The sequence below is a fragment of the Oncorhynchus nerka genome, linkage group LG12 (assembly GCF_034236695.1).
Source record: "Oncorhynchus nerka isolate Pitt River linkage group LG12, Oner_Uvic_2.0, whole genome shotgun sequence".
Taxonomy (NCBI): domain Eukaryota; kingdom Metazoa; phylum Chordata; class Actinopteri; order Salmoniformes; family Salmonidae; genus Oncorhynchus; species Oncorhynchus nerka.
Window position 1 is genome coordinate 80,169,468 of NC_088407.1, and position 12,424 is coordinate 80,181,891.

Consider the following 12,424-nt stretch of genomic DNA (forward strand, 5'->3'; position numbering starts at 1 on the left):
TGAACGAATTGGGAATTGAGCTAATGTGTAAAACTTTTCCCCCCCAGTCCACCAGTGGGCAAACATACTTACTGGTTCATTTTTGCCCTGCTGATCATGGGTCAGTTTTGCATTTCCCCACTAATGGTTAAGGGTTGGGGGAGGGGAAGCTGATGCTGTAAAACAGCCCTCTTGTTTTGTTGAATGTTGCTTGGCAACCTCTTTTTTTCCCCCCAATCGTGTTAGAAATGACAGAGTTGCACCAGGCAGCTGCTGCTGGAGACTTTGATCTAGTGGAGGAGATTCTGAACAAGAAGAAATGTAACCCCAATCACAGAGACATAGACTGGAACTACAAGACACCGCTTCACTGGGCAGCAGCCAAAGGTAGTTGTCTTTAGAAGGTTTGTGTCCATTAAACAAGAGGGCTGCATTCAGCAGGGTATAATGTTGTGGAACTTTAAGCTAGAAATATATTATAGAACAAACATATAGAACAAACATGATGTGCTGTTTTATAGAACAAACATGCCTCTCTGACATGTAGAATAAGGAATCACATGGGTTCTGTTTGACATGTCTATTTGCAACGTTCCACAACGTTTGCCTACTGAAGATGGTGCCCTATTCCCTATATAGTGCACTTCTTTTGAACAAATTTGTGCACTATTTAAGGTATAGGGTGCCATTTGGGGACACATCATTTATCAAATCATGCTTATTATGAACTGCATTGTGTGACTCTTTCTTGTGTTTTATTTTTTAAATACGTTATTGTCACATTTAGTCCCTGTTTCCCAGGACAGACAGAGACTGTTAGAATTCTGGTGGAGCACGGAGCCAGAGCCTGCCTGAGAACTGATAGTGGATGGACACCTGCCCACTTTGCAGCCGAGGCTGGGAGACTTGGAGTGCTGCGCCTGCTCCACTCATTACACGCCCCCATAGACAAAGAGGACTTCTCTGGTGATAAACCAGTCAGAATAGCAGAAGTCTATGGACATAATGACTGTGTTCGATTTCTTGAAAGGTATGTATTGTCAGTGGTGAAAAGTACCCAATTGTCATACTTGAGTAAAAGTAAAGATACCTTAATAGAAAATTATTCAAGTAAAAGTGAAAGTCACCCAGTAAAATACTATGTGAGCGATAGTCTAAAGTATTTGGTTTTAAATATACTTAAGTATATGTAAGTAAATGTAATAAAAAGTAAATGTAATAAAAAATATACTTAAGTATCAAAAGTAAAAGTATAAATCATTTCAAACTGCTTATATTAAGCAAACCAGACGGCACAATTGTCTTGTTCTTTAATTTACACACTACAACACGCAGACATAATTTACAAACAAAGCATTTGTGTTTAGTAAGTCCGCCAGATCAAAGGCAGTAGGGACGACCAAGGATGTGAGTGGACCGTTTTCATGTACTGCTAAGCATTCAACATGTAACAGGTACTTTTCGGTGTCAGGGAAAATGTATGGAGTAAAAAGTACTTTATTTTCTTTAGTAATGTAGTGAAGTAAAAGTTGTCAGAAATATAAATAGTAAAGTAATGTACAGATACCTCCAAAAACTACTGAAGTAGTACTTTAAAGTATTTTAATTAAGTATTTTACACCACTGTGTTTCGTATATTTATAGTATAATATTTATTCAATTTCGGTGATTTAAAAAATATTTTTTATTTTACTCTGCTCTGACACGCAAACTTTACTGTTGTGGTTAATTGATTCTAGTCTACTAAAAATGTGGGTAATGAATTGTGATTGATATTAGAATAACTTTCCCTCTTAACAGACGTCTTTAAGTGTAGTTTAAGTACAGTACACACCACTGCTTCATTTCTATTATGTCTCAGGGGATATGTGTGATGTAGTACATGTCATTATTTATTTCTGCATCATGCACAATTATATGATTTGATTCACTGCTTTATTTGAATGATGTGTGAGGGGATCAATGGCCGTGTCCGAAAACCGTAGGCCTACTTGCGTTCTTAGTAGTAGGCATTGTGGGTGTACTGCTAAAACGTGAATAGTAAAATGTGATATTCAGTAGGCTTTAAATGCCAGGATGTCATACTTTTTCGGCTTTGCATCTAGTCAGGGACGGACTTAGTGATTTGGAGGCTCCAGACAGAGGCCAGTATGAGATTCCCCCCCCCCCCCCCCCCCTCAACTGTAAAAATGTTTTACCTTTTAATGTGAACCAGTCATGTTTTCATCTGACGATTCCCTTCAAAAAGTAGGGCACTTTCGCATGTTCATCCCAGAATAATTCCAGCCTCTGAACTGTGAATACGCCAGTTTTCCTTCAATTCCAGCCTCTGTACTGTGAACACGCCAGTTTTCCTTCAATTCCAGCGCTTGACTTGGGATGAAAGCGGTACAGTCTTTTTTTTCCCAAGTCGGTCCATTAGACAGAAATTCCCAAATGACATTATGCTATAGAGACACCTGATTATTCTCTGCTAAGGTTTCATACACATTTTGACAGATGGAATTTCATGACTTTTTGATGACTTCCCATGACTTTTAACCAAATTTCCATGACCAATAATTGGTGGTATCTATATAGCCTACATGAAAGTCTGCATAAATGTGGTATTGACACTAGAAGGCTGCTGTTCTCTGATCCCATGTAGATCTACTATCTCCTGCCATTGTGCCCTTGATCAAGGCACTTAAGCCCCCACAAAGTAAAATAATTGCACTGTTAGGCTACTTTATTATACATGTGGTCAACCCTCCATCTGGAGAGAGACTGGGAGTGCAGGCTTTTGATCCAGCCCTGAAACACACCAGAGTCTGCCTATCAAGGCCCTGTCAATCAGCTGATGTTTAGGCTACAGTGTGGTGTGTTCGAGCGGAGCCTATCAAGGCCCTGTCAATCAGCTGATGTTTAGGCTACAGTGTGGTGTGTTCGAGCGGAGCCTATCAAGGCCCTGTCAATCAGCTGATGTTTAGGCTACAGTGTGGTGTGTTCGAGCGGAGCCTATCAAGGCCCTCAATCAGCTGTCAATCAGCCCTGAATCAGCTGATTTTAGGCTACAGTGTGGTGTGTTCGAGCCGAGCTTATCAAGGCCCTGTATATCAGCTGATGTTTAGGCTACAGTGTGGTGTGTTCCCTGTCAATCAGCTGATGTTTAGGCTACAGTGTGGTGTGTTCGGCGGAGCCTATCAAGGCCCTGTCAATCAGCTGATGTTTAGGCTACAGTGTGGTGTGTTCGAGCGGAGCCTTCATCAATCAGCTGCCAGTGTGGTGTGTTCTGGCCCTGTCAATCAGCTGATGTTTAGGCTACAGTGTGGTGTGTTCGAGCGGAGCTTATCAAGGCCCTGTCAATCAGCTGATGTTTAGGCTACAGTGTGGTGTGTTCGAGCGGAGCCTATCAAGGCCCTGTCAATCAGCTGATTTTTACCTCTATGTAGGTCCTCCTAGAGGACGGTTGGCCACCCTTGACATAAGATATTGCAACATTACAACCAAATACGTCTTTTTATAGAATGATTCCCTCATTCAATGAATCGGGGATAAAATGGATAAGGTAGTCTACTTCAAATCAAGGTAGCTAGCTAAGACGTTTATAACCGTATAAGGCTAAAATATTCACGTTTCAGGGGAGATCTATGCATAGCATGGAAGCTATTTGTCAATGAGGCAATGTTTTGGAAAAATTACGTCCTCGGAATTATACTGAACATAAATGCACCATGCAACAATTTGAAAGATTTTACTGAGATAACAGTTCATAAGGAAATCAGTCCATTGAAAAACAGTCATTAAGCCCTAATCTATGGATTTCACATGACTGGGAATACAGATACAGTATGCATCTGTTGGTCACAGATACCTTAAAAAAAAGGTAGGGGTGTGGATCAGAAAACCAGTCCGTATCTGGTGTGACCACCCATTGCCTCATGCAGTGCAACACATCTCCTTCGCATAGAGTTGATCAGGCTGTTGATTGTGGCCTATGAAATGTTGTCCCACTCCTCTTTAATGGCTGTGCGAAGTTGCTGATATTGGCGGGAACTGGAACACGCTGTCGTACACGTCGATCCAGAGCATCCAAAACATGCTCAATAAGTGACATGTCTGGTGAGTATGCAGACCATGAGAGAAATGGGACATTTTCAGCTTCCAGGAATTGTGTACAGATCCTTGCAACATGGGCCTATGCATTATTATGCTGAAACATGAGGTGATGGTGGGGGATGAATGACACAACAATGGGCCTCAGGATCTTGTCACGGTAGCTCTGCATTCAATTTGCCATCGATGAAATGCATTTGTGTTCGTTGTCCGTTGTTTAAGACTGCCCATACAATAACCCCACCATAGGCCACTCTGTTCACTATGTTGCCATCAGCAAACTACTCACCCACACACGCTATCAGACAGAGTGCATAAAAAAACATGTTTAGTGTGGAATTACCTGTATGCTTAAAAGAAAAAAAGTAGAAATGCATTATTCACATCCATTCATTTTTCGGCTCTGTACTGGGTTACTATCAGATTAGTCCCGTGACACTTGTTGGGTCATATTAGTGTGTAGCCCAAACGCTACAGTCGTTTGTGAGAAGATCCATTTTCGGGATGTTTCTTGGTCTGCTACCTTCCACCACAAATGCGGAAGGCCGACATTGGCGCATCATAGACATTAAAGTGGCGGATACCGTGGATTGAGACACAGCCCATACAAAAAAAACCATATCTCTAGCTTAACAGATGGATTTTAAAAATATTTATTGCAGCTGATAATCAGATGAGGTAATGATGCTTTCAATACAACATGGGGAAAAAACTAGGTCAAATCATGAGGTCTGTGATTTTCAGGTTGAAGCTCTAGAAAGAGGCCTGAGTTACCAAGTTGGATGACCATTCAAAAGATCTTTCCCAGACGGAGCTCGTTCTTTTTTCCCTCTAGTTTCCAGTTGTCTTTCCTTGAATGCACTGAAGTCGGTTGTCAGAGATTTCCGAGTTGTTTTGAACGCGGTATAAGAGGACGTGCTGAACCAAAATTAACTAATGAATGAACTAATGTCAGGAAGCAATGCAATTACGCATTAGATGACGCATTCTCAGTAAGGGTGAGTGAGTATAGTAGCCTATGTTAATATTTGTTGTTTACTGCATAAATGTTTACTAAACAGTATGTTCTAAATCCTATGTAGTGTGATTAGTACACATGTGCAGTTCTAGTCAGTAGCCTAGTAGGCAAGACCGATTTCGGACACGGCCATCATTGTAGATTCCCAAATTGAACCCTGCCATCATTGTAGATTCCCAAATTGAACCCTATTCCCTTCCCATGGCTCTGGTCAAAAGTAGTGCACTTTGTAAGGAGTAGTGTTACTTTTAGGATGCAAGCCCATGTGTGTTATGTGCAGTAGATTACTTCCTGAATGTGATTGTCTGCATCATATTTCAGTGCAGAGCCAGAGTGCAGGACCTACCGCCAGATGGCAGTGTTAAACAGCTTTCCATTGGACGACACGGACAAGGAATGGGAGGAGCAGAGAAGATAGGAACTAAACAGGACTGAAAAACAAGGGATTACCACACCTCATTAACAAAAACATTCTTGGGAAAACAGCTAATATAGTTTACCTGAACCAATTTAAAAAATGTTACACCACGAAAAATACAGACATTACATACATTTCATTGGCCATACAGTATGAAAAACTGTTCTGGACACTTACGATAGATACAAACAGGTGTAGGTTACACATTATGCAATTCATTTTCCAAATGATCAATTCCTATTATGTAATTCTCCATTCTACATAACATCTAATATATAGGCTATATTACAACAGACAAATAAGGCCACAATTCTAATAAATGATACATGTAGGACATTGCACATACTTTCTCAGTGTCAGAATTTCAGTTGATTAGTATGGGGTTTAATTTAGATGTAAACTAAGATGAATAAACAGTATTGATATACAACGTATCTAAAAAAAAAAAAAGAAACAGAATTGTCAAAATGGATAAAAAACTCATTTCATCTTCATCGTGGATGCCAGTTTGGAACTTTCACTCACTGCTGACTGTACCTGCTGGTGAAGAGTGAAATAGATAAATAATCAATTAGCTATGACATTACATCCAGTTGGTTTAGACCAATAAATAAATTGTGATTTGTAAACTCACTTTTAGGTTGAAATATTTCAGTAGTGCAACACGAATCTGTTTGGAAGGAATGCATATTTTTTTATTGTAATGGGTTTTTGTTTTGCTACATATTTCAGTCTCATTCATCAGGTATTGTTGCCTGGTTTCCCATCCACATCACTCCAGCCAAACGCCACACCCACTAATGTTTCTTCTCCAACCGAGTGGGTGCGTTAAGTTAGATTAAACTTTTGCATGGTTGTGTAAACAGTTTGTACTGAATGACCCGTTTCCCCCAAATGTTCTCGAACTGACTGAGGTATGTTTTCTCTGTTTGGTGGGTGCGGTGTGGCTTGAAGCAATAAGTTATATATTTACAGGCCAGCAGCCATGCTGACAGCATTTCCCAACCCACAACCCAATAAATGAGTTGATATTGAGATAAAAATGTCTGTATTGGACCTTTTTTCAGTAGCTTACCGGTTTTTCTCCAAAATATGCAGTGAGTAGAATGAAGAGACCCTGTAAGAGATGAAAAACAACAACATTAAAACCTTGTGACCTGAAGAAGGAAAAGATGTCTACTCTTACTCCTCCCCTCCTGAGTTAGACGTCGTCTACTCCTACTCCTCCCCTCCTGAGTTAGACGTCGTCTACTCCTCCTCCCCTGAGTTAGACGTCGTCTACTCCTCCTCCCCTCCTGCGTTAGACGTCGCCTACTCCTCCCCTCCTGAGTTAGACGTTGTCTACTCCTACTCCTCCACTCCTGCGTTAGACGTTGACTACCCCCCCTGCGTTAGATGTCATCTACTCCTACTCCTCCACTCCTGCGTTAGACGTTGTCTACTCCGCCCCTCCTGCGTTAGACGTTGTCTACTCCTACTCCTCCCCTCCTGAGTTAGACGTTGTCTACCCCCCCCTGCGTTAGACGTCGTCTACTCCTACTCCGCCCCTCCTGCGTTAGACGTCGTCTACTCCTCCCCTCCTGCGTTAGACGTCGTCTACTCCTCCCCTCCTGCGTTAGACGTCGTCTACTCCTCCCCTCCTGCGTTAGACGTCGTCTACTCCCCCCCCTCCTGTGTTAGACGTCGTCTACTCCTGCTCCTCCCCTCCTGCGTTAGACGTTGTCTACTCCTCCGCCCCTCCTGCGTTAGATGTCGCCTACTCCTCCCCTCCTGAGTTAGACGTCGTCTACTCCTACTCCTCCACTCCTGCGTTAGACGTTGTCTACTCCGCCCCTCCTGCGTTAGACGTCGTCTACTCCTACTCCTCCCCTCCTGCGTTAGACGTCGTCTACCCCACCCTCCTGCGTTAGACGTCGTCTACTCCTCCCCTCCTGCGTTAGACGTCGTCTACTCCTCCCCTCCTGCGTTAGACGTCGTCTACTCCCCCCCCCTGCGTTAGACGTCGTCTACTCCTACTCCTCCACTCCTGCGTTAGACGTTGTCTACTCCGCCCCTCCTGCGTTAGACGACGTCTACCCCCCCTCCTGCGTTAGACGTCGTCTACTCCTCCCCTCCTGTGTTAGATGTCGTCTACTCCTCCCCTCCTGCGTTAGACGTTGTCTACTCCTGCTCCCCTGAGTTAGACGTCGTCTACTCCTCCTCCCCTCCTGCGTTAGACGTCGTCTACTCCTGCTCCTCCCCTCCTGCGTTAGACGTTGTCTACTCCTGCTCCTCCCTCCTGCGTTAGACGTTGTCGCGTTAGACGTCGCCTCTCCTCCTCCTGAGTTAGACGTCGTCTGCTCCTACTCCTCCCCCTGAGTTAGACGTCGTCTACTCCTCCTCCCCTGAGTTAGGCGTCGTCTACTCTCCTCCCCTCCTGCGTTAGACGCCGCCTACTCCTCCCTCCTGAGTTAGACGTCGTCTACCCTACTCCTCCTCCTGAGTTAGACGTTGTCTACCCCCTGTTAGACGCGTCCCTGCTCTGCCACTCCTACTCTGCCCTCCTGCGTTAGACGACGTCTACCCCCCTCCTGCGTTAGACGTCGTCTACTCCTCCCCTCCTGCGTTAGACATCGTCTACTCCTCCCCTCCTGCGTTAGGCGTCGTCTACTCCCCCCTCCTGCGTTAGACGTCGTCTACTCCCCCCTCCTGCGTTAGGCCGCTCCCCTCCTCCCCTCCTCGTTAGACGTCGTCTATCCCACCCTCCTGCGTTAGACGTCGTCTACTCCTCCCCTCCTGCGTTAGACGTCGTCTACTCCTCCCCTCCTCGTTAGGCGTTCTAGCGTTAGACGTCGTCTACTCCTGCTCCTCCACTCCTGCGTTAGACGTTGTCTACTCCGCCCCTCCTGCGTTAGACGACGTCTACCCCCCCTCCTGCGTTAGACGTCGTCTACTCCTCCCCTCCTGCGTTAGACGTCGTCTACTCCTCCCCTCCTGCGTTAGACGTCGTCTACTCCTCCCCTCCTGCGTTAGACGTCGTCTACTGCTGCTCCTCCCCTCCTGCGTTAGACGTCGTCTACTCCTGCTCCTCCCCTCCTGCGTTAGACGTCGTCTACTCCTGCTCCGCCCCTCCTGCGTTAGACGTCGTCTACTCCTCCGCCCCTCCTGCGTTAGACGTCGCCTACTCCTCCCCTCCTGAGTTAGACGTTGTCTACTCCTCCGCCCCTCCTGAGTTAGACGTCGCCTACTCCTCCCCTCCTGAGTTAGACGTCGTCTACTCCTACTCCTCCCCTCCTGAGTTAGACGTCGTCTACTCCTCCTCCCCTGAGTTAGACGTCGTCTACTCCTCCTCCCCTCCTGCGTTAGACGTCGTCTACTCCTGCTCCGCCCCTCCTGCGTTAGACGTTGTCTACTCCTCCGCCCCTCCTGCGTTAGACGTCGCCTACTCCTCCCCTCCTGAGTTAGACGTCGTCTACCCCTCCCTCCTGAGTTAGACGTCGTCTACTCCTCCTCCCCTGAGTTAGACGTCGTCTACTCCTCCTCCCCTCCTGCGTTAGACGTCGCCTACTCCTCCCCTGAGTTAGACGTCGTCTACTCCTCCCTGAGTTAGACGTTGTCTCCTGCGTTAGACGTCGTCTACTCCTCCCCTCCTGCGTTAGACGTCGTCTACCCCCTCCTCCTGCGTTAGACGTCGTCTGTCTCCTACCTCCCCTCCTGCGTTAGACGTTGTCTACTCCTCCCCTCCTGCGTTAGACGTTGTCTACTCCTCCCCTCCTGCGTTAGACGTCGTCTACTCCTCCCCTCCTGCGTTAGACGTCGTCTACTCCTCCCCTCCTGCGTTAGACGTCGTCTACTCCTACTCCTCCCTCCTGCGTTAGACGTTGTCTACTCCGCCCTCCTGCGTTAGACGACTCCCCCCTCCTGCGTTAGACGTCGTCTACTCCGCCCCTCCTGTGTTAGACGTCGTCTACTCCTGCTCCTCCCCTCCTGCGTTAGGCGTCGTCTACTCCTCCCCCTCCTGCGTTAGACGTCGTCTACTCCTCCGCCCTCCTGCGTTAGACGTCGCCTACTCCTCCCCTCCTGCGTTAGACGTCGTCTCTCCTCCTCCCTCCTGCGTTAGACGTCGTCTCCTCCTCCTCCCCCTCCTCCTGCGTTAGAGACGTCGCCTACTCCTCCTCCCCTCCTGAGTTAGGCGTTGTCTGCTCCTGCTCCTCCCCTCCTGCGTTAGACGTCGTCTACTCCTCCCCCCTCCTGAGTTAGGCGTCGTCTACTCCCCTGAGTTAGGCTCCCTACTCCTCCGTTGAGTTAGACGTTGTCTGCTCCTCCCTCCCCTCCTGCGTTAGACGTTGTCTACCCCCTCCTGCGTTAGACGTCGTCTACTCCTCCCTCCTCCTGTTAGACGTTGTCTACTCCCCCCTCCTGCGTTAGACGTTGTCTACTCCTGCTCCTCCACTCCTGCGTTAGACGTTGTCTACCCCCTCCTGAGTTAGATGTCGTCTACTCCTACTCCTCCCCTCCTGCGTTAGATGTTGTCTACTCCTGCCCCCCTCCTGCGTTAGGCGTCGTCTACTCCTCCCCCCTCCTGCGTTAGACGTTGTCTACTCCTCCGCTCCTGCGTTAGACGTCGCCTACTCCTCCCCCCTCCTGAGTTAGACGTCGTCTACTCCTACCCTCCTCCTGCGTTAGACGTCGTCTACTCCCCCTCCTGCGTTAGGCGTCGTCTACTCCTGCTCCGCCCCTCCTGCGTTAGACGTTGTCTACTCCTCCCCCCTCCTGCGTTAGATGTCGTCTACTCCTCCCCCCTCCTGCGTTAGACGTCGTCTACCCCCCTCCTGCGTTAGACGTCGTCTACTCCTCCCCTCCTGCGTTAGACGTTGTCTACTCCTCCGCCCCTCCTGCGTTAGACGTCGTCTACCCCTTCCCTCCTGCGTTAGACGTCGTCTACTCCTCCCCTTCTGCGTTAGACGTCGTCTACTCCCCCCTCCTGCGTTAGACGTCGTCTACTCCTACTCCTCCCCTCCTGCGTTAGACGTTGTCTACCCCACCCTCCTGCGTTAGACGTCGTCTACTCCCCCTCCTGCGTTAGACGTCGTCTACTCCTCCCCTCCTGCGTTAGACGTCGTCTACTCCTCCCCTCCTGCGTTAGACGTCGTCTACTCCTGCTCCCCTGAGTTAGACGTCGTCTACTCCTCCTCCCTCCTGCGTTAGACATCGTCTACTCCTCCCCTCCTGCGTTAGACGTCGTCTACTCCTCCCCTCCTGCGTTAGACGTCGCCTACTCCTACCCTCCCTCCTGAGTTAGACGTCTGTCCCCCTCCCTGCGTTAGACGTCGTCTACTCCCGCCCCCCCCCTGCGTTAGACGTCGTCTACCCCTCCTCCTGCGTTAGACGTCGTCTACTCCTGCTCCCTCCTGCGTTAGACGTCGTCTACTCCTCCGCCCCTCCTGCGTTAGACGTCGTCTACTCCTGCTCCGCCCCTCCTGCGTTAGACGTTGTCTCTCCTCCGCCCTCCTGCGTTAGACGTCGCCTACTCCTGCTCCTCCTCCTGAGTTAGACGTCGTCTACTCCTCCTCCCCTCCTGAGTTAGACGTCGTCTACTCCTCCTCCCCTGAGTTAGACGTCGTCTACTCCTCCTCCCCTCCTGCGTTAGACGTCGCCTACTCCTCCCCTCCTGAGTTAGACGTCGTCTACTCCTACTCCTCCCCTCCTGCGTTAGACGTCGTCTACCCCACCCTCCTGCGTTAGACGTCGTCTACTCCTCCCCTCCTGCGTTAGACGTCGTCTACTCCCCCCCCCTGCGTTAGACGTCGTCTACTCCTACTCCTCCACTCCTGCGTTAGACGTTGTGTACTCCGCCCCTCCTGCGTTAGACGACGTCTACCCCCCCTCCTGCGTTAGACGTCGTCTACTCCTCCCCTCCTGTGTTAGACGTCGTCTACTCCTCCCCTCCTGCGTTAGACGTCGTCTACTCCTGCTCCTCCCCTCCTGCGTTAGACGTCATCTACTCCTGCTCCCCTGAGTTAGACGTCGTCTACTCCTCCTCCCCTCCTGCGTTAGACGTCGTCTACTCCTGCTCCGCCCCTCCTGCGTTAGACGTCGTCTACTCCTGCTCCGCCCCTCCTGCGTTAGACGTTGTCTACTCCTCCGCCCCTCCTGCGTTAGACGTCGCCTACTCCTCCCCTCCTGAGTTAGACGTCCTCTCCCTCCCTCCTGAGTTAGACGTCGTCTACTCCTCTCCCCTCCCTCCCTCCTCCCCTCCTGCGTTAGACGTCGCCTACTCCTCCCCTCCTGAGTTAGACGTCGTCTACTCCTACTCCTCCCCTCCTGAGTTAGACGTTGTCTACCCCCCCCTGCGTTAGACGTCGTCTACTCCTACTCCGCCCCTCCTGCGTTAGACGACGTCTACCCCCTCCCTCGTTAGACGTCGTCTACTCCTCCCCTCCTGCGTTAGACGTCGTCTACTCCTCCCCTCCTGCGTTAGACGTCGTCTACTCCTCCCCTCCTGCGTTAGACGTTGTCTACTCCTCCGCCCCTCCTGCGTTAGACGTCACCTACTCCTTCCCTCCTGAGTTAGACGTCGTCTACTCCTACTCCTCCACTCCTGCGTTAGACGTTGTCTACTCCGCCCCTCCTGCGTTAGACGTCGTCTACTCCTACTCCTCCCCTCCTGCGTTAGACGTCGTCTACCCCACCCTCCTGCGTTAGACGTCGTCTACTCCTCCGCCCCTCCTGCGTTAGACGTTGTCTACTCCTCCCCTCCTGCGTTAGACGTCGCCTACTCCTCCCCTCCTGAGTTAGACGTCGTCTACTCCTACTCCTCCCCTCCTGCGTTAGACGTCGTCTACTCCTCCTCCCCTGAGTTAGACGTCGTCTACTCCTCCTCCCCTGAGTTAGACGTCGCCTACTCCTCCTCCCCTCCTGCGTTAGACGTCGCC

At 49.2% G+C, this 12,424-nt stretch overlaps 2 protein-coding genes across 2 annotated transcripts in view; one reads left to right on the forward strand and one right to left on the reverse strand.

The window, feature by feature from the left end:
- Nucleotides 1-144: 144 nt before the first annotated feature.
- LOC115138775 (ankyrin repeat domain-containing protein 66) lies at nt 145-5,563 on the forward strand. The gene is made up of 3 exons (XM_029675984.2): nt 145-366; nt 781-1,009; nt 5,414-5,563. Exons 1-3 carry the CDS (start codon nt 228-230, stop codon nt 5,508-5,510), a joined length of 465 nt encoding a protein of 154 aa, XP_029531844.1. The 5' UTR covers nt 145-227; the 3' UTR covers nt 5,511-5,563.
- adgrf3a (adhesion G protein-coupled receptor F3a) overlaps nt 3,697-12,424 on the reverse strand; it is a 40,994-nt gene continuing 32,266 nt past the window's right edge. Inside the window, exons 15-17 of the mRNA XM_065025855.1 lie at nt 6,586-6,627; nt 6,145-6,180; nt 3,697-6,050 (exon numbers count right to left, since the gene is read on the reverse strand). Coding sequence (XP_064881927.1) covers nt 5,991-6,050; nt 6,145-6,180; nt 6,586-6,627 — 138 coding nt within the window. The 3' untranslated portion in view covers nt 3,697-5,990. The remainder of the gene's footprint in view (nt 6,051-6,144; nt 6,181-6,585; nt 6,628-12,424) is intronic.